The following is a 23,814-nucleotide window of genomic DNA, read 5'->3' on the forward strand; positions in this document are numbered from 1 at the left end:
CAATGACGTATCGACACTTTGACGAAGCTCACTCGAAATTTTGTGCGTCTCGCGAGTCGAATTGATCGTGCGAACGTGACACGATCCAGGCACGTTTATCGTTTTTCGGCGTATGCCGCTCGGGAGCGAGGCGGCGCGGTAGGAAATTTTGCATTTAAATCTTCGAGGGCTGCCGTCGATCGTTCAGACGCGTCGTGAAAATTGTACCGAAGAAAGAGAAAGGACGTAACGTTCTCCCGGACGCCGCGACAGATTCCAGGCGGCCCGGCCGTGATCTGTGTAATCCTCCGTAGGAAGACGCGGTTGCAGCATCGTCGTGCGCGAGGGGATGGTCTCCCCTCGTGGATCACATTGCTGAAAGCATTGCCTTAAAAGAAAGAAAGAAGCGAAGAGTCAAAGTAGCCGGCTGGGCTTGGTTGGAATCTGCGTGACGGAGAACAGAAAAGCGCGATTAATGGAATCCGTGGATGCGGAAGATTTCGATCGACGCGCGAACGAATGGGCAGTCGCGGAGCGATCGTTCTAGGTACAAGATCGGAGATCGAACGGATTCGGAGCTGCGCGAAGATCGATCCGTTACGCGGCTTTCTGACGAAGCCAGGAAGCGTCTGCTCGTAGATAATGATACGCGTTTCGCGCTAAAATGTTCGCGTTTATGTTAAGGAGTACAGAGTCATTTATTGTGATCGTCTTATCGTTACAACTGTTATTCGATAAAAGAAAAAAAATTGTCTTTACACAGTCAGATTTTATTGATGCGGATAATGTAGTTATATTATTAATTGTCATCGTCATCTCGTCATCATACTCATCAATCTCATCCCGTCATTATCGTCGTTATTATTAATATTATCATTGTCATTGTGATTAGCGATTACTGCTGCAAATCGTTGTTAAAAGAATGAAAAGAGAGGGGGATAAAGAAGAAGAGGAAGCTACGTGTCGGGAAAGATTAGATTCGTCTATACGATTTAGACCTGTGACGTATTTATTTGAATGACCACGATCAGCGCGGATGCGAAACCAACGTGAGACCATTGTAACATTGTATCTCGACTGTGGGTCGCCCCACAGAGAAATAATAGAAGTGTTCGTCTTTCGTAAACGTAGTCGTTCATGCTGAAACAAAGATCTCCGCTTTCAGAAAACTTCGGAGCCCTGGATCGTGGTCTCGCGCTAGTTTCTTTGTTCAGCCGGAAACGGAAGTTTCTAGAAAGAGGAACTCTGCCGCGTCTATGCACAGAGACCGGATAATCGTCCTCGATGTTGACCGATGCACTTTCCACGCGAGGCGCCCATCCCTGTTCTCTCGGTAAGTCGAAGACGCGAGTCGACTCGTCGTAATTTCTTTAAAACCTCGATTACAATTCTCCTGCAATTCGGCTGGCCGTCGCTCGGCGTGTGAATCGATAACGTAACGTTTTATTGGGCGCCGAAGGTGTCTCGAGACGCGAAGGAAAACGAAGCCTCCGAGCAGTGGCGTAGTCAGGATTTAATCTTGGGGGAGCCGAGTCGAGCGGATGAAAATATTTTTAATTCAAATCCAATAAAAGTCATTAGGTGATTATAAAAATTTATTTAAAGCAATCAAATCCAGTTTTCTTTTTTTTACAAAGCCCCTTGGCCCCCCTCTGGGTACGCCACTGCCCTCAAGGTTCGGCGAAGTTCCCTTTAACGTGACAGTCTTTCCTACGCCTCTCGAACAGGCAGTAAAAATGCTCTATTATGTCCTCAGTCTGCAATGGTGGTTCTGAACGTTTCCTAATCGCGGATCGTGCCTTTCTACGCTTCTCTGCATCGTTTCGTTGGTTCTTAGCGGGTGCCGGAAGCGATCTCACGTTGCATCGATCGGGGCGCCACGTGTCGCGATCTTTCGTTCGTGCTCGATCCGACGTAAGATCGCTTCGTCCATTTCGACGAATGGCGAGAGTTAGCAGAACGGAACTATTTGTGCCTCGAGCGCGTCAACTGTCCTATTCGTTCGGCGATTGGAGGGAAAAAAGAAGTAGCCGCGTATTCTGTCGAAGCAATTACTATAGAAAACGTCAGTGCTGCCCGAGATTTAGCATTTTTTTCTAGTCTTCAGATCCTGTTCGCTGTGATCCGAAGTGAATTCAGGAGGATGGGATTCAGGATTGATCCTAGGAACAGAGGGGACGACGGATCGCGCTGTATTCGCGTGGTAGCGGAAGGGAAGTCGGAGTGCTAAGAGGGAGAGAGTTACTGGATCGTTAATTATATACGTCCCTCGCCCAGAAGACCGTTTTCAATCTAATCACTCTTAAATGAATTCGTTATTGCGTGTCTCATAGGAAATATGTTTGGCCGACGGCTGAAAGTGCGGCGGGGATCGAACGGCGACGCGTTCGATCAGCGCCGATTATGCGAGCGTATGGACGAGAGCGCGTTGAAGGGAGGACTGCAAATACACGCGATGTAAATGATTAATAACTCGGGAAAATCGCTAGGAAATTGAAATTAATCTTGCCCGCCCCGCGGTCCCTCGTCGCTGGCGAGTGACATTCTCTTTCTTTCTTTCCCGAAGAAGATCTAGGCTAATGAACATTCGTGACGAGACTGCACAATGAAAATGCAAGCCGACATGCTGCGTACGATGCAATCAAACGTAATGACACGGCCACCGTATGAAATACTGCGAACGGGTATTGATCGGCCCGAGTCGTTTAGTTGTCGAAGCTATTTAAGCGAGGATCTTGGGGCGGGCATGTAGTGTACATGATAAAACTGATATATACATATAAATACATGAATGAATATATATATTATATATATGTTATATATATTATATATAAATTATAATTCATCGAGTTAATGCGGTCGCGAGTGTGTGTGTGTTTAGCCGAGCGTGCGTCGATGAACGCAGAGAATGGCACGTACGACTGTAAATGTTTTTAGATTACAAGTGGAAGGAAAAGAAAATATTTCATTCTCATTCTGTGATGACTGTCTGAATATCGGGTTGGGGGTTGGGGGGGGGGGATGGGAAATGGTATCGCGAGTCTATGCTGATTGAACTAGCGACTATAATAAAAGCTCGACTCCCGCTGGGCGCCGACACTGCGCGAAGAGAATACCATTGGACGCGAAGAGGACAGTACATACTATTCGGAAACAAAAAGCGAGATACGTACACTAATATATCCGAAATGCGGAGAAGAAACGGTATGATTTGTATACTGTGTAACTCTAGCCGTTTACGATTTCGTTTTGAAAGATGTGTATAAATTATTATGTGTAATTAAACAGAAGTCATTTAGTAAATTCTAAGTGTATATGATATATATTATATGTATATACACACGCGTACCGTACGAAAATTCAGATCGCAACACTTGCGCGTGCGCGCACATGCACATACGCGAAGAGGGAAAGGAAGATATTGTGAGAATTACAAAACCAAACGCTGCAAGGCCGCTGTATCATACGTTTGTGTAATTGAAATAGCGATGGTACAATTATGAAGATTATAGCGATACAATAAACACTTGCCGTATGTCTTATATACACACATGCAGATGCCGTTCACACAGGTCACGAATATTTTCTTTCCACGAGAGAACCGTCAGGCAAATTTCCATTACGGGTCGATTCATATCGAGCGGTCTCTATGAATAATTGGACGCCAAGTTTCGTGTATCAAGATTTTATATCCTTTGTAACAAATTTATACATTATATCTGAAAGTACACTATGTTTATAAATTATCGAGAGATTATACAGATCCTAGACCAACATGCTGGAATACGATATCTGAAACACGAGTGATTAATTCGCGAAACGTCCCGGGCAGATCTAATAGAAGCATTCTAATTCGCCGCGGTAGTCATGTGCCGTTTTAAGTACAGAAGTTGCGTTTTCGATTCCAACGAGGACAACTGTTTCACGTAAGGCGCCATTTGCTGAACATGATTTTGATAGTTCGAGCCTGAAAGTAGACAGGTATGAGAGCACTGCTCGCTGCGTCGCGGAAATGCATGAAATGCGTACCCATGTTCGATCTCTTTTGCCCGTACGTCACCTTTCCATCGAAGTCGTTCAGCGGCACTTTCATGCTCGCGTCGACTTGCTGGATCGTGACGTTTAGATGATCTTCGATCTCGGCTAAATACTGTAAGAGCGTGAAAACAAACTGGCGATTGATCAACAGAGAGAAACGAACAAGTTATAAAAATTACATTAACACTCACGTTCGGTTCGTTGTACCACACGCAACAACCAGCCTGGTCAGTGAGATTAGTGTTCTGACACTTTTTTCCTCGAGAGGGACACCACTCGCCATGGTACCACACTTTCTCGGGGACTTTGCTGACCAAAGAAATAGCCAGGCCCATTCTCTCAGCTCTGCCGACTCTGCCTATGCGATGCACGTAGTTGGATTTCTCGTCGGGCAGAGTTATATTGATCACTGCAGCGGAAGTCGTGGAATTAATTCTACCAGAATATCACGCGTACATTTGGTAGATCGAAATAGTGCGTACTGAAAGGTAACCCAGTGATATCTAATCCTCTAGCTGCAACGTCGGTGCAGATCAAGTACTTCACTTCCTGTCGCTTAAACTTCTCCAGGTTGGCTTTACGCTCCGCAGGTTTCCGATCGCCGTGCAAGCACACGCACGAAAACTGATTCCCAGCCTGCTTCAAGTACCGTTCCAAATTATCGCAGTCCAGCTTGGTTCTGCAGAAGATAAGGGCTCTGTCCATGTTGTGCTCCTTGAGGGCTTGAATGCAATATTCACCCTTCAGTATTTTCACAGCCTCCGACAGTGTCTCTAAAAAGTAAGTCAGCTACACAATTAAACGGAACGGATGTAAAAAATACGTTGTCTAGCTTGTGACGTACCAGGGCTGTTGCTTCCAGGCCTTACGTTATCCCTGCTGTGTACAGCATCAGTTTCTATGTGTCTCCTTAAATTGTGCCAAGACTTGTCTTTCTGTGGATCTACCATTACAACAACGTGGTGCACGGTTTCGGGCACGGCATCTTCGCCCTTCAAATCTACCCAGGTTGGGAAATGCATCAATCGCTCCTACGTAAAGACATTTTATATAGTTCTTCTATAAAATGTTAGAACTGCAGCTTGTAATCCTAATATATAAAGCAAAAAGTGTTTGTCGCCTAAAAACTTTCGAACGGTAATCTCTGAGGTCACGAAATGCGTCCCAGCTCATTATCCCCAGCTAATCCAGATAAATGTGACTATTTTCACAAAAAAAATAAATAAAAAATTCTTTTCTCATAAAATCAGACTAAGTTTCGCGGGAAGCCGAGTAGTAAAGCTAGTTATAAATACGTACAGCCATTTTTTTGACCTCGAACGCATGTAACGTGGCTGAACACACTATCATCTGTAATCTCTTTCCATCTGATGTAATTTTAGGTATCTGTCTATGTAAACGATCGATTAGCTCCGTGTATCCTTGCTTCAACAGACCATCAGCTTCGTCTAGGATGAAGAATCTGAAAGCGTCGCGCGATAAGAGTAATCGTTACACCGGATTGAGTACGCGGCGAGTTGCAAGATACCTGCAATGCGTTAACAACAGATATCCGCCTTGTATTAGGTCTTCTAAACGTCCTGGTGTTCCAACCACTATATCCACACCAGAATTCAATGTAGAGATTTGATCCTTTACGCTGACTCCACCGATGACCAACAACTCTTTGATGACAGGATCTTTCAAATGTTTTTTGAACTAAGTAAGAATATTTGATGCGTATTTTTAAAAAGATACGGAATACTTTGGTATTGATTGTATTATTATTGATGGCTTACTTTTTGAATTTGATTATAGGTTTGTTCAGCAAGTTCTCGAGACGGTTCTATGATGATGGCTTGAGGTGCGTTGGACTTTGGTTTGCTGTCTTCTTTGCTCTGAGATTGACTGCTGTTTATGGGATTTTCCTTTGTACATTCTTTCGACGCTGAAGCAACAGCTATGTAATCATTCGAAGGTGGATGCTTAAAGGGCTGCGGTCCGAAATTAAAGGACATTTCCGCGTTCTTTAGCACAACAGCTGGGTAATAGGTTTGCGACTTTTGCTGCGCGTTCAAAGTAAATGCTACTCCCAAATTTGCACCATTCTTTGAGAAACTAATTTCACCCTTGGACAAATTCAAGTAGCATCCAATCACATCGTGCATTCCGAAAGATTCTCCGTAACTATCAAACTGTTTATCATTGGATTTCTTGCCAGTCCCGCCGAAACCAAAACCAAATTTATCTGTTCCTAAATCCAACGATGCCTGTTCCATAAATTGAACATTGATTAGAATTTTTCTAGCTTATCGCTTACAAGGAGAGGGAAAGAGAGTTAAGATAGCTACTTGATTCGTCGACCAGCCTACGCGGCACAATCCTTCGTCAGTTACTATTGCTTCGAAGAAGAATTTTTCATTCCCTTGAACTCCTTTGTTCGCTCGACAACCGTGCCACTCTTTCGGCTCACGGCTTTGACACCTCAAACCATCGGGAGTTACAGCTAAAGCTGAGCCTCTGTCGAATAAACTTAACAACCACTGCGTAGCTGCAAATAGTAATAACGATCGTATTCTCCGTAGGGAAATAAATTATTCTTAAGCTGAGAAAATACGAACGATGCTGATGCTGTACTGCGGAGCTACTTGTTTTGCCAGCTCCTATATCCTGTAATGTTTCCCACACGATCTGTAAAACCGGTAAGCAAAAGGCTCCGGTTTTCCCGCTACCAGTTTCTGCAGCCATCAATACATCTCCACCACCCAAAATTAACGGAATAGCTTCGGCTTGGACATCCGTTGGCAATCTGGAATTTAAGCGAGCGTGTAAGTTCTCGTTTGGCGACAGACCGCAGCTTTGCCTGGCATCATTCCGCGACACTTACGTCCATTCCATTTCATCGACCGCCTTTGCGATCTCTGGTAAAACACCCATTTCTACAACAAAGTATTATTAATAGATAAAATATGTTTGACAACCTTACCAAGAGTATCATCCAGAATAATGTATTTCTGATGAAAAATACTTTGAATAGAGAAACTTTTACCGTCGAATGCAGTCATTTTGACGGTGCGAATTTATGTCCTTCCTAGAGTAATGTTTGGTAAAACTAGAAGAATAAACTCGAATAAACTTCGCCGGTGTTTCTCGTCAAGCCCACATTAGTACACATTAGCGCATCTATCAGCATCTATGGTTCATGCTGCATGCAGGAAAGTGACATCCAGTGACATCTATACATTACCATGCGTATCACGAAATGCGTAAGAGCTTGTATGTGGCAAAGAGGAAAAGATAGAGTGGAAACATCCCATAAGAGCGATGCCTTCGAAGCTGAAATTTAGTATACCTCTTTCCATTTCATGTTCTCCTGATATATTGGCCAAAATCTGGCGAAAATTTTCAGAACGCACAAAATTGGGCTTTGTAACAGGAGAACATGCCGTCGAAAGAGATGGCACAAAGCAACGTCTTCGGAGAGACTTTTTTTTTTTTTTTTTTTTTTGACGTGGAGAAATCCCTAACGGATACCCCTAACCCTCGGAGGTGGGTCAGGGGTTATGTGGGGCTCGCACCCACTAAAACTCCACGGTGGTCGTCCTCGGGTGCGGAGTAGCGCGCCTGAGGAGGAGGACTTGATGCGGGGGCAAACTAGCGATTCGTCCGCTTGCCCCCCCCTCACGCGCATGATGTTGGTGCATACTCCGCACCCATTCCCCGAGGACTCGGGGACTTCCCTGGGGGTCTTCGGAGAGACTAACCCAGACCTTAGCGTCGCGCGGTCTCCTTGACAACGGAAGGCACGCTGTGCGAAAGAAAGCTTGGAGGGGGAAGCAGGCGCGTGAGGGGCCCCACCGCTGGTCACCGCTGGTCTATCCTACGTCTCGCCTGTGGTTTTACCGCCTGCTGTTTTACCACCAATAGATTGAACAGTATTTATCGAATTCAAATGGTTTGTCGATTTTGATTAGGTTTCGGTTTGATTAACTCCTGCATTGGATATTGAATTTTACTACGGTCCAGTGAAATCAAGATTCCTTTAATGATTTTATTAATTTTGTAGCTTACTCTCTCTGTTGAAAGCCAACCTTTTATTTTACAGACTTTCTACTGTCGTCTTTACACTTTCCTGTACAGGATCCTTTATCTAAATAACAAGTTAGTGTTGTAATAATGAACAGACACTGTCTCACCTTCAACATAAAGCAGATCTTTCCCCAAACTATGTATTTTAATCACCGAAGGGATGTATCGCCTGGCCACACGCAAGTCTCTTGTAAGGATTATATAAGAAAAGGAATGATTGCTCTATAGAATAGCTATCGATTCGTTCCTAATTCTTCGGGTCAACGAGCCTAATTACAAAATGACCGCGCCTACAGCAAATACTATTAACAATGCTTACTTTCGCGTTAAAGGGAATATTCTGTGTGTATATATATATGTATATATTTCCAGATTAATTCGGTGGAATCAAGAATCACAAGATGTTGATTCTACCGAATTAATCTGGAAATACAAGATGATAAATCCAATGGTTGCTTGATACCGTTGCTTCAACGCACACACTGTACGTCAAAATCATTTTCCAATATACGTATAGATTTGAATATCTTTTCTGCACGTAATATACTTGCCCATCCTCGAAGTGAAATTGGACGCTGTAATTAACCAATTTGTCTAATTTACATATTTCTATATGTATATTGTAAATATTCATGCTGGAATTCAAATTTCATGTTACTTCAAGCCGAGAATTATAAATTGTGCGCGAGTAACGGAGTAAAAAGTGGAAAGTAAAATCGTCTTTATTGATTCCAGATATTTATGACTGTTCTGACCCCTTTACCTATATACACTTAAAAACTCAGATTAGATAATTAACTGTACATAGGAGAAACGCATTTCTGTTTTATATACGATTTATATATTGGCTTTTAATCTTTTATGCAAACTTTATAATTTTAAAGGAACAACCAATTGACCAATTGAAAATTCTCCATTTCTTACCAGTCTCTTCGGTCATTATAGAAAGTGCGATGGCAGAAAGAAGTTTATTAATGCTAATCCAATTCTAGCCGCTTGTACCACAGAAATATTGCGTATTTGCTTTACCCTTACCTGCGTCTACCGTTCGAGGTATTTTTAGGGACATTCTGCCTAAAAGCCAAGGTCTTCTCAGACAGTAGCACTATCATACATCGGTAACAGTTGCCTTCGAACAGTATTCAAACCCTTAAGTTAAGGGGGGACACCACCGTAATGGTCCGAAAAGTAACGATATATTTGGAAATTTATTAAAAGCAAACTACCTAATGAATCTTTTTTAATCATTCAGGACTTTTTATTGGATATTTATGTTACACGAATATCTTTTTTAAAATTTACTTAAAGCAGATTTATAAGCTGCACAGAACCAGTAACTTAGGGCTGCAAAAAATTTCCGCTGACATAGTTCTCCCACGTAACCAACCAGATTTTTTCGCAGCGCAAAGTTACTGATCCCGTACAGCTTGTAAATCTGCTTTAAACGAATTAAAAAAAACAAATTCGCGTAACTTAAATATCCAATAAAAAGTCCTGAAAGTTTAAAAAAGATTCATCACGTAGTTTGCTTTTAATAAATTTCCTAAGGTACCTTTCCTTTTCGGGCGATTACAGTGGTGTCAGCCCTTAAAGCAACCGATCTACAATCTAGAATCAATTCTACAAACACTGTACAAAAACAAAAAAAAAACAACATAAACTTTCAACAAGAGAAATTTCAAAACAGCGGGAAAAAGTGTACGAAAACTGAAGCCACTCTCATACAACTCCACTTCTCAAATTCACCCTGAAACCCTCAAGCTCGATTAATTCCAAAAACAACACCAAAGCCCTGAAACCCAACGCACCCCAATCGAACGCCACCACGCGCTCGACCAAGCGTCACTCTGCGATTCCGCGTAGATCCAAAGGATTCAGCTCCGTGGAATCGCGAACTCCCATTGCGTCAAATGCGGGTAACGCGTCGCTGTCGGGGGGGGATCTCGAAAACCGGAACAATTTTTAGTGCGTCACTGTCGTTCGCGCGCGAGCGATAGGACGCGCGTGCACCGCGGAACAAAGGGAATCGCCTTTGCACATGGATTTTAACGAGCGCTAAGGTGTGGCAAGCTGGCAAGGGGGAGGCGATTTTCGGTGCCGCGAATCGCGATCCCTGGTTCGCCGCCGGCCGATTGTGGAGGCGCGCGACAATATTTAAAAGCGACGCGCGGCCGTGGATCGCGTGGACGTTTCCGTCTTGATCGCGACGTCGAGCAAAACCGTCGATCCTGCCCGCTTTCCGTGGAGGGACAGTCTTTGCTGGGGCTTTGACGGAAAGAAGACGGCGCGCTCCGGTAGCTCGCACCCCGCTCAAGGAGAGACGCCATGGTTAACCAGATCGCCTCCCTGTCCTTCTCAGTAGGTCAGTAATTCGCGCTTTTTATTGGGGAAAGTAGTAGGTGGGTTCTCGATGGCACGCGCGGTGCCTTTTTGGCAATTTTATTTCGGAGGGTGAACTCGGATTTCGTTGGCGCGGTGGTGTTTTGTTCGAGGCAATTGATCCTGGCGGGGGGAAAGTGGTGGAACGATCGGGGATCTGAAAAGTGAAACCAGCGTTAGTAGTGGAATATTGAAATTCTTCGGTGATCGATTGATAGGGTGGATGCACCGTTTGTGGCCACTTTAAGGTATTGTACTAGTTTTGGTCGGTTCTTGAAAAATATAATATTTTTCTGTGTAAGCGATAAATGTAATATCTTATATTTCTGGCGGTATACTAAACAATATATTTATGATGTGAAATTCTAGACAAAATAATGATCTGCGAGCAATTTAAAAATGAGGTGATTAAGCACGTGGCTAAAAACAGTGCAATGGCCACAAACGGTACATCTACCCTATCAAGTAGCAGAAAGTATTGGTTAAATATTTTTCCAAATATTAAAAAATATTTTTTTAGCCGCACTTTTTCGTATGAAAAAAATGTTGATTTCAAATATTATATACACGTACTGAAAGTGTGAAATAAATGTTTAGAACGTACGAACTACATATTCGTGGAACATAAAAGAGATATTGAGAAAATATAAAGCAAATATTCTGGAAATGAAAATAATATTCAGGATTCCAAAATAAATATATAGGAAATGTGAAGTAAATATTGAGGAAATGTGAAATAAATATTCAGGAAATGTAAAATTAATATTTAAAAAATGTAAAGTAATTATTCAGAAAATGTGAAATAAATATTCAGAAAATGTGAAATAAATATTCAGAATTGAAATTGTGAAATTAATATTTAAAAAATGTGATTTGAATATTCAGCCAATATTGTGTAAACACTTGAACAGCATTTAAATAAACATTAATTTTACATTTATTTAAACACTTTAAGACCTCTATTATAACATAAACTATATAGAAACATGCAACACATTTCTTAAGTGGAGGAAACATATATTTTATTTGACACCACGTGGTGCATTTTTTATTCTTAAAATAATATATAGGCGAATTACATATTATGTTGATGCTGTAGCCTCGATGTGGCTGTTGCCAAAAATAAACCCACGGTGTGCTTGATCTCCACCCTCCACTGTGAACTTTAATTGTGAATTAACAGTTATTCAGAGCATGAAATAAATATATTGCATCCATATATAGTAAATGCAGTTACCTTTTCTGTGAATGACAGAAACGAGTGATAATCGACCTCTTAATAATTATTTCGTGGCTCACTATCTCCCAGCGTGATGGCAATCTGGTGTCGAGATTTCTACGCAAACAGTCGATTGTCGTATGCTTTACTTAATATTCTTTGAATTACTGCAACAGTGGTACCGGATATCTAATTCGCAAAGTACAAAGAGGATTTCAAAATATTGAATAGTCTACGAATATTCGCCGATTTTAAAAATAGCTGATGCATTCTTGATTCAAATCTGTTATGTTGTTTCGTAAGTACTTGATTTATAGAAGCGCAAGTAGCCGATACAATTACATTAGTACCTGAGCTATCGTCACGTGCAATGAAAATTAGTACTTTCACCATTCCCGTGTGTGGTAGAAGTTAGTACCCCTATTTTACTATCCATTATCATTAAACATTTATTAATTCTACGTAACGTTTTAGTGTCACTTAACGTGATTCACTATCGTCACGATCCGAACAGAACGTAAGCGTATTATTATTTCTGCGATTTTATTTCCGCGCAACGCCAGTGGTCGCTATTATTGGGCTTATTTCACATAACCACCTCGCGCAAACAATAAAAGCACGAGATACTTTGCGCGCGTCAGGTAGTCACCGTTCGGTCCCCCTTTATCATTTCGTTTCGCTGTGGAACACTTTGAGAATTGCACGTCAGGCTCCGCAAGATTTTCATTGGACTTCAGATTTCATTCTGGTTGAAATTGCACTATTGGATCGAGTCCAATGAACTTGCAGTAAGACGAAGCGTTAGAGTCAAACGAGAAGTGGATGTACCTAGATATTGTTTTGGTATTCCGTAGATATAGGCATTGCTAACAGCTGACAGCTTATTTTACGAGCTCCTAGTTGCCTCGTGTCTCCTGGCGGAAGAATTTGAACAGAACCGCATGCGTTCGCAACCAGCTAAATATTATTATTTATTGTAATAAATAATAATATTCTAATAATGTTATTATTTATTTCATAAATAATAATATTCTAATAATGTTATTATTTATTTCATAAATAATAATATTCTAATAATGTTATTATTTATTGTAATAAATAATAATATTGTAATAATGTTATTATTTATTGTAATAAATAATAATATTGTAATAATGTTATTATTTATTGTAATAAAGAATAGTATTTAGCTGGTTGTGAACGCATGCAGTTCTGTTCAAATACTTCCGCCAGGAGACACGAGGCAACTAGGAGCTCGTAAAATAAGCTGTCAGCTGTTAGCAATGCCTATATCTACGGAATACCAAAACAATATCTACCGTGCAATTAACTTACAGCTCGATTGATTACACCAAAGACCACAGAAAAATTGGCATTTCGATCTCGATCACTCGACGGTCTTAACACTAAGATAACATTGAATAATAATTAACGCAAGAGTACGGGCTAATTAACTTCCCCCGAAAACAGTTCGCGGTCACTTGCCACCTGGCGCTATTTACGATTTGGTCTAATTAGTCGTAATCTTAATCATCTTAAAATGCCATGAATTCTTAATGCCACTCGACATTTCGACACATTTATTTTTATACTCTGCCGCGCCACAAGTGGCGAAGTAACTGCCGTATAGTTTCAATTTCTATGAGAAAGATTGCTCTCCCTTAAAATTTTAGAGAATATTTATCGTTCTAATTACGCGCGCGCTAATAACGAAGTGGAAATTAAATCGGGGAGAAATGAATTTGCTCCGAATGTTTTGAAACCGCTTCGTACAATGCTCGCGGAGAAGCAGAAAGTTCGCGTCTCAGCGAATTCGCCTACATTATGCCATGGAATATGCGTGAACGTGCTTCGCCAGGCATCTTCTTGCGTCACTGATCGCAATTGCGAGCGGCCGCTAAACAGTGCGACGGCGAAACTAAAACAATTTCAACAATCCAAATTCGAATCACGTTTACGTAAACCGACTGGAGTTGTTGCATGTCCCAGACTATCAACCTGCGCGATATCCCATCATTTACGTCAATGACCGACTTCCGAACGTGCCCCATCCAGCATTGCTGAAAATTATCGAATATCTTCCTCGCGGCGTTGCACGTGGCACTGCAATCGTTTCATAGACGTTGTAAAACGAAGCTGTTAAAAGCGTGAAAATTCACTTAGCCACACCGCATGGAAATTAAATAGCTGAGTGTTTAATATCACGAACACTGCGCCGCTTCGGCATAGAAAAGCAAATGCATCAATGCAGTACGAAAATATAGAAGCACCGATAATTTTGCAAAATACTCGCTTCAACCCTGATCCGTTCCTGATTTCACAAACTGACAAGGGGAGGACACCATGTGGTAGACACCGATTTCGGAAATAAGTAAATAGGTGTCCGAGCGTTTCAGCCAATAGGCCTTAATAATAGAGATATTTACATGGAAATTATTAAAAATTTCATAGTGGTTCTGGGGTGTTAGTGGGTAAAAATCCCACACTACCCTGGCGCCTGCGGGAGATTCCCTTCTGGAGGCGTCGGGGTGCCTTTTGAAGATGTCTCCGCGTTAAAACAAAACTTTATAATTTTTTTTATAAATTTTTTTTCAACTTGGGGAAATCTTCAAAAGGCACCCCGACTCCTTCAGAGGGGAATCCACTGGGGCACCAGGGTAGTGTGGGATTTTTACCCACTAAAACCCCACGGACACTATGAAATTTTTAATAATTTCCATGTAATATAAAAATAAAATAAAATATCTCTATTATTAAGGCCCATTGGCAGAAACGCTCGGATACCTATTTACTTATATTTTATTTACTCGTCAAAATCGTAATCTACTACATGGAGTCCTCCCCTTGCGAGTCTCTCCCTCGGTGTCAAATTGGCACAGTGGCATAAGCTCCACGAAATAACAACGTAAACAATTATTCTTCGATATTTTTTTTATCGAAATTGATGAGTTAACGTTTGCATCTTAGATTATTCGCAAATAAAACGATGCGCAGGACATACTGCTTGTTTACAAGAATCAGAAATAATAGAACTGTATAACATATTAGGGAGAGCTGCGTGAAATTGACACGAGGCACGGATCAGGATTAATCCACATGACGATATTTTCGTTTGAATTTTATATCGCGCCACTTTGTGGACTTTTCGTGGCACACTTTTAAGGTGGCAATTATCCATCGTTGCTCGATCAAAATGCGACAGAGGTTTTTTTCATAATGCGAAACGTGATTTGCAGTTGATCGTGTGCGTTCTCGGCAAACAGATATGGTTCCCATTGAAATTTCACAGAGGACACCTGTCGCCGCGTGTCCCCGCACGTCAAAGCGAAACGCTGCCAACATAATTATTACCGAAGTCGGAATAATTACTCCGCGCCGTCGTCGTCGCCGTAATTCCCTTCGGCAATTCGATTCACCCGCGACAAAACGGAAAAACACGTAGGATCGATCCGCAGCTGCACCGTGCGGACTAGACGCGCGTACAGATGCACAAAGGAACTCACAGCCGAAATGTCGGGATAATTATTCATCTAATTGCCCCTCAGCCTGCCATTTCGCGTGTACGGAATACGCGATTAGTCGATAAGTGCCGTTTCCTTCGTACTAATTCCTAAACTCATGAATTCTAAACGTAACGCAGGTGCTTAATTACTAAACTAACAACTATTCAAGTTAACTGTGAAGTTACTGGAAAAATAATATAGGTGCTTTGGATACCGGGGTGTGAATGTAAAAAACGAGTCAACATATATACATAACAATAACAACGTATATTCAACAATTAACCAAAGTGAATACAGAATAAGAAGTTTAACGGACACGAAGCGTTCGGTACGGAGTCCCGTGAGGTTCTGTGTCTTCTCCTTGGCGTTTTAACGAACGCCCGAAAATTCCCGGACGGGGAAAACAAATTTCCCACGCGCCCCAAGGTTGCGGAAGAGGACACGCTGTCCTTAACACTTCGCCAGGGCTCTGGCAACCATCATTTTATTGCCCTAGCCCTCGAGCTCGACCACCCGCAGTAGGCACTCGAGCAACCGACCGTTTTAAGCCTAAGAAATAAATAAAACTTTCTCCCGGCCTACAGTCCGCTACAGTGCGCTTCTTTGCGCGGAATGTTGAAATGGACGAATTCGCGGTTTACACCTTTATAATTGAGGCTGTTGCGCGACAATTAGAGTCCTCTGCTAATCTTTGCACGTTATCGAGCCTGTATTGTTTATCGGGTGCCGAGCTTTCATTCTGATCAAGCCCTGCTTTTACAATCGCATGTCAATAATAATTAATCAAGTTGAAGCATCGCGCGATGAATTCGTTACCCATTTCTCTTTAGAATTTTATTTTGGGAGAGGCACTCTACCCCCTTTAGTTAAAATCTCCTATCTAACATTTTGAAACAACCGAGAAAACTGAAGTTTTATCATTTACTTTGCACCGTCCTTATTTTCCTTCATTCAAATTAAAACATGTCATTATTTCGTAACAGTCTAATATAATTTCTTGTAATAGGTGTACCCGATAGGTGATGTATTATTAACGTAAAAATCAATTAATTGTTTTAGATAGGATATTATAACCATTTGGAAAGAAGTTAAGTTAAATACGTTATACTATTTACAAATCTTTACGAAGCACGTAGAGTTTTCTACCTTTAATTAAAAGGTAAAAGGCGCGTGGAACTTCAAGTATTTCAACGTATCTCAAAAAATGAAAAAATGCTAGATAGTACAGTTTAACTAAGCAGGGCAGAATAGGCTCGCAAAGGTCCAGCGTTATTAATCTGAGTTAATCAGCAACTATTTCGAGACAATTGCTTCCGACAGAATTCGATAAGCAACAGATTAAGAAACTTAAATGCATTTCCACAGCGTCCAGCAATCGATGCAGAGATAGTATTGTCGCGAGAACTAGAGCGGCTGTTATAACGTGACCAAATATTGTTATCAGGTCGAGCAATTAAGGGATCTCCTAGAGCGAGGCAGTATCGACGCAATGGCACCTTCCGCGGTTGAAATTAGCCGCTGGCGAAATGGGAGTTCAGGTAGCGAGGTGTTGCTCGGTACCAACGTGTCGCGATTTCAGGCGAATGGAAAAGCACTAGTAAACGGAGCTTAGGTGAATGGAAAAGCACGCGCCGTCGACGACGACACACCCGACGCTGCTCTGCTAAACTTAATAATCGTCCTTTGCTTGAAAAATTCTACCGCTCCTCGTTCCATCTATAATCAATTCATTTGCATTGATCTCCCCCTCCAACATTTATTTCCCACTTGGAAATATTTCACTCTCACATTATGCGTGCATTTTTATTTTAACAAGTGCGCAATGCACTGGAGATTCATGTAAAACATAATAAATCGAATCTTCTCAAAAAATCTATAAGCCACAAATAATTTAAGTTTTCTAATTTTTTTTTATTTTTAACGATCGGTGATCTTGTGAAGCTAATTGTGCCGAGTAAGTTTACATTTTGCGAGCTTAGTTTTCTTTAAGCAACAAATTTTTGCACCGTTGACCAGTTTGAGTGAACTTATAGACTAATTCAGTAGATAGTTTAATGAAGGAAAGAACTCATTCATATTGAATCAGCGATTTTAATTATACCGTGCCACATTTGCAGGATTACGTTCGACACTTTTCTATCCGCATCGGTGTTCTCCACAGTTATTTCGACCTCTGGTAAAGACAAATTTAATGGACTTCACTTACTGTGCATTTACCACCAATTGCCGGTGCCACTATCTTGATCGTGCTAATAGTAATTAAAAACAACCAACACTAAGATCCCCGGTCCACGGGACTCTCTACTGTGCGCATAAAAAATAAAGTTGGCGTATTCTTTCAGAAAATGGCAACGGCTGCAAGGAAGCAACCGCAGACTTCGAGAAAGCTATCAAACTTTGCGGTAAGTGTTATTTTACCTCGTTCAATTTCCTACGTTCCCTAAATTAATTTTCGACTAATTAATAATTCACCAACTTATCAGCGTCGACTTGGCTCCCAAGAGTTTCAAGCTGTAATTTTTAAAGGAATTTCATTTCCCTCCTTGCGTTACACGCCGTGCTTAGTGGTTGTTTAAAATAATCCCTTATTAATTTCTTCGATTTTTATTATGAAACGCACGACTGATTTAATTTGTAATTTCTCAGGGTATGGAAGGTTTCAATACGGCTTCCTGTTTCTGTGTGGATCGATGTTCCTGTGCGTTGGTTGCCAGAACGGTATAAACGCGTACATTCTGCCATCCGCAGAATGCGACCTGAAATTGACATCGGAGCAGAAGGGTCTTCTGAACGTCTCCTTTCTCGTAGGTGAGCAAACACACGTGGTAAACCCTGCGATTAAAGTAACATGCGGACGCAGATCAAACGTACGAAGATTACAAAACTCTAGTGGCCAGCGCCGTAGTTCGAATGCTCCGAGTCTTCCGGGTGCAATGTCCCTCTCGATAAGTTTCTTTCGAAAATATCTCGCTTAATCGCGGAAGTCATAAAATAACTTGCCAAGTCGAAATAAGTAAACGATGCACAGTGGTGGCATTTTTAAACATTCCTGCGAGACCTTTGGTGAAAAAATTATAACGTTTCTTGGAGAATATATCTCACAGTTTCTATCCCTGAAAATATATCAGATTTCGCAGTAAAAGAGTAATTAAATTCTGGCACGACTTCGAATTCGAAATTCTAAAAATCACGCTCCGCAGAGGGCAGAAAAAGCATAATTGGTAAAGGTTTCGACGGACTTCATTTTCTTTACGGTATCACTTATGTCATTAGCAAAATTAAAGAGCAGTTTTTATATAACGTCCCACTCGACCGCTCCAGCGATTAAAGCCGATTAACTTCGCCGTCAAGACCAGAGATAGTCGCCATCAGAACTTGCATTGTTAAGATTGCAAAAAGATATACAGAAAAAAAGGATTTACATTTTGATTACGTGGGAGTTGGATTCCTTTATTATTAAGTGTGCGATATAGTTTTTTAGCGCCCCCTTCGGCTGGCGCCCTTATGCGGCGCGTAATTTGCATGATGGGTTCCGCCTGCCCTGAGTGTTATTAAATCGTCGGCGAAGTATTTGCCGATTGAATAATTCACGGTGTTACCTGAAGATCCCAGCCCTTATTTAATGTAAAATTATACTTCTACTAGTTACTGTACGCTGTTGTAACTGTATATATTTTGCGTTACGTTTATAACTATTCCTATTGTCTCCGTTTAGGAGGAGTTATCAGCGCCCTTCTCTGGGGAGTATTCGCGGACGCTTATGGCAGAAGGTACATCCTCCTCCTTACACTGATGTGCGACAGTATTCTGTCGTTTGGAGGAAGTCTGTCCCAAAGCTTTAAAGTTCTGCTTCTCTTCCGAGGCCTGAGTGGATTTTTGTGAGTACTCGTATCAGTCATCCAGTTGCGAATTTAATAGCAGATGAACAGTTGCCACCTGGGCCCTTCTCCCCTCCAAAGAAAATTACGATTTTATGCACACTATTTTTCTTTTTATATACTACTATACAGTAGTGTTCCTTCTCAAGAAATTTTATAAATGCTTATTTCTTATTTCTCAAGAAATACTATTTTTCTCGAGAAAGTTAAGTTTACGAACATTATTAAAAATCTCATTTATTTTCTGAATTGAATTTTCAGTTAGTTCACATTGTATATTACTAGTTAATCGCGAACGTATAAACACACGTACAATTTATAATAAATCTTAGAACCATCTTAGTGTCCTTAAATTCTTATTCAACAATTTAGAAAAATGGTATACCTACTGAATTAAGTAATGAGTTTCTTGTGGCTATTAAAGAAGAAATATCGAGAAGAAGAGACAAAACTATTGTATCCCTTATAAAATTGTTGCATAGGTAATGGAGAATCTCTTCAAAAAGATTCAAAAGACGCGTTTGTCATTTAATATCCACGAGAGATATGTATGTAGCGGCAAAACAATTTTTAAATAGCTAGACTTTTCGGAAAATACTGAAAAAATTACGGGTCCTCAAAATGAAGAATTACCATTAAGAAAACAATTAGAGATAGCAATCGCAGAGAGCCTCCAAGAAATTAGTATCAACCGAGAACACGATAAATTCCGGACTTTAACAAAGGAATTTCATATTTTTTAGTCCACTGGAAGGACACCTAATTTACCATAATTTTTGGATCTGTGTGTTTTCTACAGCTACAGATTTTATCACAAAAAAACACATTAAAAAACTATTTTAATTCCTAATTCCTTTGAATTACCAACTTTTACGATTGCCACATTATTAAACCTTACCTTCCGGCAGTATCGGTGCTCCTGGCTCGCTAGTCTACACGTACCTCGGCGAATTCCACGCAGAAAGGCAAAGGGTGAAAGCCATCTGCTACGTAGGATTCTTTTGGACCATTTCCTGGTTAATATTGCCTGGTAAGACTTGATATATTTTTTTTTATGTGAAAACTATTTATGGAAAATGTCTTAATTTATTCAAGTAATTCAGCAATTAATAGCATTGCTTTCTCCATAGTTGTGGGAATATTTATTAGATGTTATTGCTTCGTGTTTCAGGTTTAGCTTGGATAATTATACCGCTGCCGATATCCCTTCAGTTCAACGGCATGATGTTTAATTCTTGGCGGCTTTTCTTGGCCGTCATTGGAGTACCGACATTACTGGTCACTGTTCTAGCCACCAGGTACCCTGAGAGCCCCAAGTTCCTGGCCTCGCAAGGCAGAACGGAAGAAGCGCTGGCGATTCTACGAAAGATCTATGCAATAAACACGGGCCGCAACGAGGACGAGTATCCCGTAAGTATCGATCACTTCGTGATTCGTGATTTTTTTTATACCTGCAACGTCCTCTTAGTGGCAATTTTACAGAATTTCGCTTGTATAGCTGTTTATTTAAGGAAGCGGACTAATTTGTAAAAATAAAATGATATTTACTTTATATTTGACATCGTCGAATTGTGAAATGAATAATTATGGGGTAGATCGATTTTTTATTTACAAACGAGGGGATTCGAGAAGCCTACTGATTGCAAAATATGAAAATACGATTATTAACGAGCGCCCATTTCTTTGTGCAGGTAAAAATCCTGTTATGTGACGACACGGCAAATATTAATAGCGGTAAAAGAAACTTCTCAGCATCGGGCGTACTAACGGAATTACTGAAAAATATTTGGCAACAAATGCGTTCCCTTGCGTCACCGCCGCTTTTGAAATACGCGCTCCTCTGTTGGACCATTTATTTCGCAAACATGTTTGGGTAAGTTCCTCGTAACTGGCATTTTGCTGCTCCACGTGGCGACTTTGTCATAGATCGGAGTGACTTTGTTTTACAAACACTTGCGAGGCAAGCGCGTGCGTGTAATTGTTATAAGTATCAGAAGTTATTGCAAATAATATCTGCGGCTTGAGATGTGCTCGTCGCTTAATATTTTGCTTTTATAAAATTGCATTCTGTTATTATTATTTAAATTTCATTTTTTACTTAATGCTTGCAAAGTGATTGCCTAATACTTTGCCTCGATTTAATGCCTTTCTGCAAAGTATGTTGATTCTTTAATCGAATGAATCTCTTTACAGGTATTACGGTTTCGGTTTGTGGTTGCCAGAGTTGTTCAATCGATTCGAGACCTACCACAACCTACACCCTAATAGGACAGTAAGCGTCTGCAGACTGATGCGCGAAACTAAACTGCAAAACGCCATCGCATCGTCGCAGAAATTTTTAATCGATTCGTCCAGCGTGGTGAAGGAATGCAACCCCAACATGGACGAGATGGTGTTCATCAATTCATTGACTATCAATGCATTTTGCCTTCTTGGCAACATCGCGTCTGGTTACTTGGCGAATCGTGTTGGTCGACGAACGATACCAGGTAAAAATGCCGAAATAGGAATAAATTAAAAAGGAAAGTTCAAGCTAAAGATAAATCAATTAGCAGTTAATGAAACTACCGTGAAGTGGCATTTGTTAAATTACCATAGAATTACACCGTAATTCGTTGGAATAGTAGAAAGCGGAAATTCTAAATCCAAAAAATTCAATACGATTTTTAAGTGCACCGAAAAAGAAATTATCAATTTTTTGATCAACTCAGTATAACTGATTGGAAGGTGCGTTTAACGAAGAATAGAGTTTCTAAATATTTCTGAAAAATTACCACCACCTTACTAGACGAAAATATTAATCTTTGGAAAATTTATATTAATTTTTTCAAATGAGTCGAAGGATCTAATTTCTAATCGTCGACTTTTTATTTTTCAGTGACAACCATGCTGTTGGCTGGCGTCTGTGGTTTCGGCATTTACTTTGTCAGGTCCTCTTTACAAATTCTTATGGTGACCTGCGTGTTCTCGTTGACGATAGTCACGGCGAATTTCGTGATCGGGAGTGTCGTGGTCGACATATTCCCAACGCATGTAGGCGCCGTGGCCATTTGCATGATGACCTTTTTCGGTAGACTCGGTGCCATCGCTAGCAATTTGGTTTTTGGAATGCTCCTTGACATCAACTGCGGGGTACCCATTTTCTTGGTCGGCAGCGTAGTGATCGGTAGGTGGAAAATCTTATTAATACGTTACTCTATTAAAATTCAGTCGCGTTTATTCGAGTAACTTATTCATTTATGCTCCATACGGAGTTCATCAATATATCACGCGTTCCCTAAATTTTCTAGTAATTTTTCAATTTAAACCATCCGAAATAGGAATGTAACAAGTATTCGAATATCAGAGAATTCGAATACTTTTATCGAATATTCGAATATCAGAGAATTCATATAATTTCTTCGAATATTCGAATATCAGAGAATTCGAATAATTTCTTTGAATATATGAATATCAGAGAATTCAAATGATTTCTTCGAGTATTCGAATAACTTCTCCGAATATTCGAATATCAGAGAATTCGAATAATTTCTTTGAATATTTGAATATCAAAGAATTCAAATAATTTCTTCGAGTATTCGAATAATTTCTCCGAATATTCGAATATCAGAGAATTCGAATAATTTCTTTGAATATCAGAGAATTCAAATAATTTCTTCGAGTATTTGAATATCACAGAATTTGAATAACTCCTTCGAATGAATATCAGAGAATTGGAATAATTTCTCCGAATATTCGAATTTCAGAAAATTCAAATAATTTTTTCGAATATTCGAATATCAGAGAATTCGAATATCAGAGAATTCGAATAATTTCTTCGAATATTCGAATATCAGAGAATTCGAATAATTTCTTCGAATATTCGAATATCAGAGAATTCGAATAATGTCATCGAATATTTGAATACTTCTATTTATTATTCGAATTATTCGAATATTTACAGCTCTAATACAAAATGAAATGGTACTTACTGTCAAGATTAATAGACTTGTACTTATTCAAATCATCTTTTATCGTTCTTCATACAAAATACCACCCATTTTGATTAGAAATTCTGAATGGACCACGACCGAATAATAGATAACTGTAACAATCTCTATTTAACTGAATTATTTGCAAATAATAAACAAAAATATATAAGAATATCTTGTAGAAGCTACGTATAAACTACATGTTAAATAATTAATCGGTGCCAATTTTTTAATCATTTCCAGTTGGAGGACTACTAGCACTAGTGCTTCCAAGGAAGAAAAGCTGAAGCTTCGACGCAACGAAAGAAGAAGCAGAAAAAAGGATATTGTGCTTACTGCAACGTGCGACGTTCGATCATTCCATATTATTTTCACCACACATCACAAGCACGTCGTTCGTTTCACAAGTCATTTAAACTGAACCCTTTATCAGATCGAGACACACTTCGAAACTCAAAGGGTCGAAGACAATTTATGACTTGCTTCTCGACTACCTCCTTTGAACCATCCGTCTTCAACTCGACGCGTATTGTTAATTTTGTATGTATGCGGACACGATGTACTGTATTTATAAAAAATAGGGTGTGCAGATCGATTGCGACAATGTGAATGTGAGTGTCGTGTGAGGATGCAAGCAAATATGTGTATAGGACGCTTAGAAATAAACGATACATTTTTTTAGACAAAACAGATCGTTAATAATCAAACACTACACCCTACGAAACAAACCAACCGATATCTCCAACGATTCACTGCATTTCAAATTTGGTCCCTATTTC

The 23,814-nt window shown here is 40.3% G+C and overlaps 3 protein-coding genes across 3 annotated transcripts; 2 read left to right on the top strand and 1 right to left on the bottom strand.

The window, feature by feature from the left end:
- The first annotated feature begins 885 nt into the window (after nucleotides 1–885).
- Nucleotides 886–3,282, top strand: LOC143371390 (uncharacterized). The gene is made up of 3 exons (XM_076816515.1): nucleotides 886–1,028; nucleotides 1,145–1,312; nucleotides 2,080–3,282. The coding sequence occupies exons 1-3, from the start codon at nucleotides 997–999 to the stop codon at nucleotides 2,207–2,209; spliced, it is 330 nt and encodes a 109-aa protein (XP_076672630.1). The 5' UTR covers nucleotides 886–996; the 3' UTR covers nucleotides 2,210–3,282.
- Nucleotides 3,283–3,648: 366 nt separating this feature from the next.
- Ddx1 (ATP-dependent RNA helicase Ddx1) lies at nucleotides 3,649–7,199 on the bottom strand. Its single transcript, XM_076816498.1, has 12 exons — nucleotides 7,046–7,199; nucleotides 6,884–6,935; nucleotides 6,618–6,805; nucleotides 6,348–6,547; nucleotides 5,796–6,266; nucleotides 5,546–5,715; nucleotides 5,317–5,479; nucleotides 4,862–5,048; nucleotides 4,500–4,790; nucleotides 4,209–4,426; nucleotides 4,009–4,129; nucleotides 3,649–3,946 (listed from the first exon to the last, which is right to left on the bottom strand). Exons 1-12 carry the CDS (start codon nucleotides 7,059–7,061, stop codon nucleotides 3,828–3,830), a joined length of 2,196 nt encoding a protein of 731 aa, XP_076672613.1. The 5' UTR covers nucleotides 7,062–7,199; the 3' UTR covers nucleotides 3,649–3,827.
- A 2,994-nt stretch (nucleotides 7,200–10,193) lies between these two features.
- LOC143371397 (synaptic vesicle glycoprotein 2C) lies at nucleotides 10,194–23,714 on the top strand. Its single transcript, XM_076816533.1, has 10 exons — nucleotides 10,194–10,447; nucleotides 17,529–17,588; nucleotides 17,833–17,994; nucleotides 18,902–19,064; nucleotides 19,973–20,094; nucleotides 20,236–20,474; nucleotides 20,756–20,937; nucleotides 21,258–21,553; nucleotides 21,943–22,230; nucleotides 23,279–23,714. Exons 1-10 carry the CDS (start codon nucleotides 10,411–10,413, stop codon nucleotides 23,320–23,322), a joined length of 1,593 nt encoding a protein of 530 aa, XP_076672648.1. The 5' UTR covers nucleotides 10,194–10,410; the 3' UTR covers nucleotides 23,323–23,714.
- The last annotated feature ends 100 nt before the right edge of the window (nucleotides 23,715–23,814 follow it).

This window comes from Andrena cerasifolii, chromosome 7 (genome assembly GCF_050908995.1).
Source record: "Andrena cerasifolii isolate SP2316 chromosome 7, iyAndCera1_principal, whole genome shotgun sequence".
NCBI lineage: Eukaryota > Metazoa > Arthropoda > Insecta > Hymenoptera > Andrenidae > Andrena > Andrena cerasifolii.

Excerpts from the sequence above, each read along its gene's own strand:
- Ddx1 (XM_076816498.1), bottom strand. Across the intron at positions 5,716-5,795 it reads CCTATAATCAAATTCAAAAA|TTCAAAAAACATTTGAAAGA; the intron begins GTAAGCCATCAA and ends ATTCTTACTTAG. Across the intron at positions 5,049-5,316 it reads TCGAGGTCAAAAAAATGGCT|GAGCGATTGATGCATTTCCC; the intron begins GTACGTATTTAT and ends GTCTTTACGTAG.
- LOC143371397 (XM_076816533.1), top strand. The coding sequence starts at position 10,411 with ATGGTTAACCAGATCGCCTCCCTGTCCTTCTCAGTAG. Across the intron at positions 10,448-17,528 it reads CTCCCTGTCCTTCTCAGTAG|AAAATGGCAACGGCTGCAAG; the intron begins GTCAGTAATTCG and ends GTATTCTTTCAG. Across the intron at positions 17,995-18,901 it reads GAACGTCTCCTTTCTCGTAG|GAGGAGTTATCAGCGCCCTT; the intron begins GTGAGCAAACAC and ends GTCTCCGTTTAG.
- LOC143371390 (XM_076816515.1), top strand. The coding sequence starts at position 997 with ATGACCACGATCAGCGCGGATGCGAAACCAAC. Across the intron at positions 1,029-1,144 it reads AGCGCGGATGCGAAACCAAC|AAAACTTCGGAGCCCTGGAT; the intron begins GTGAGACCATTG and ends CTCCGCTTTCAG. Across the intron at positions 1,313-2,079 it reads CGCCCATCCCTGTTCTCTCG|TCTTCAGATCCTGTTCGCTG; the intron begins GTAAGTCGAAGA and ends ATTTTTTTCTAG.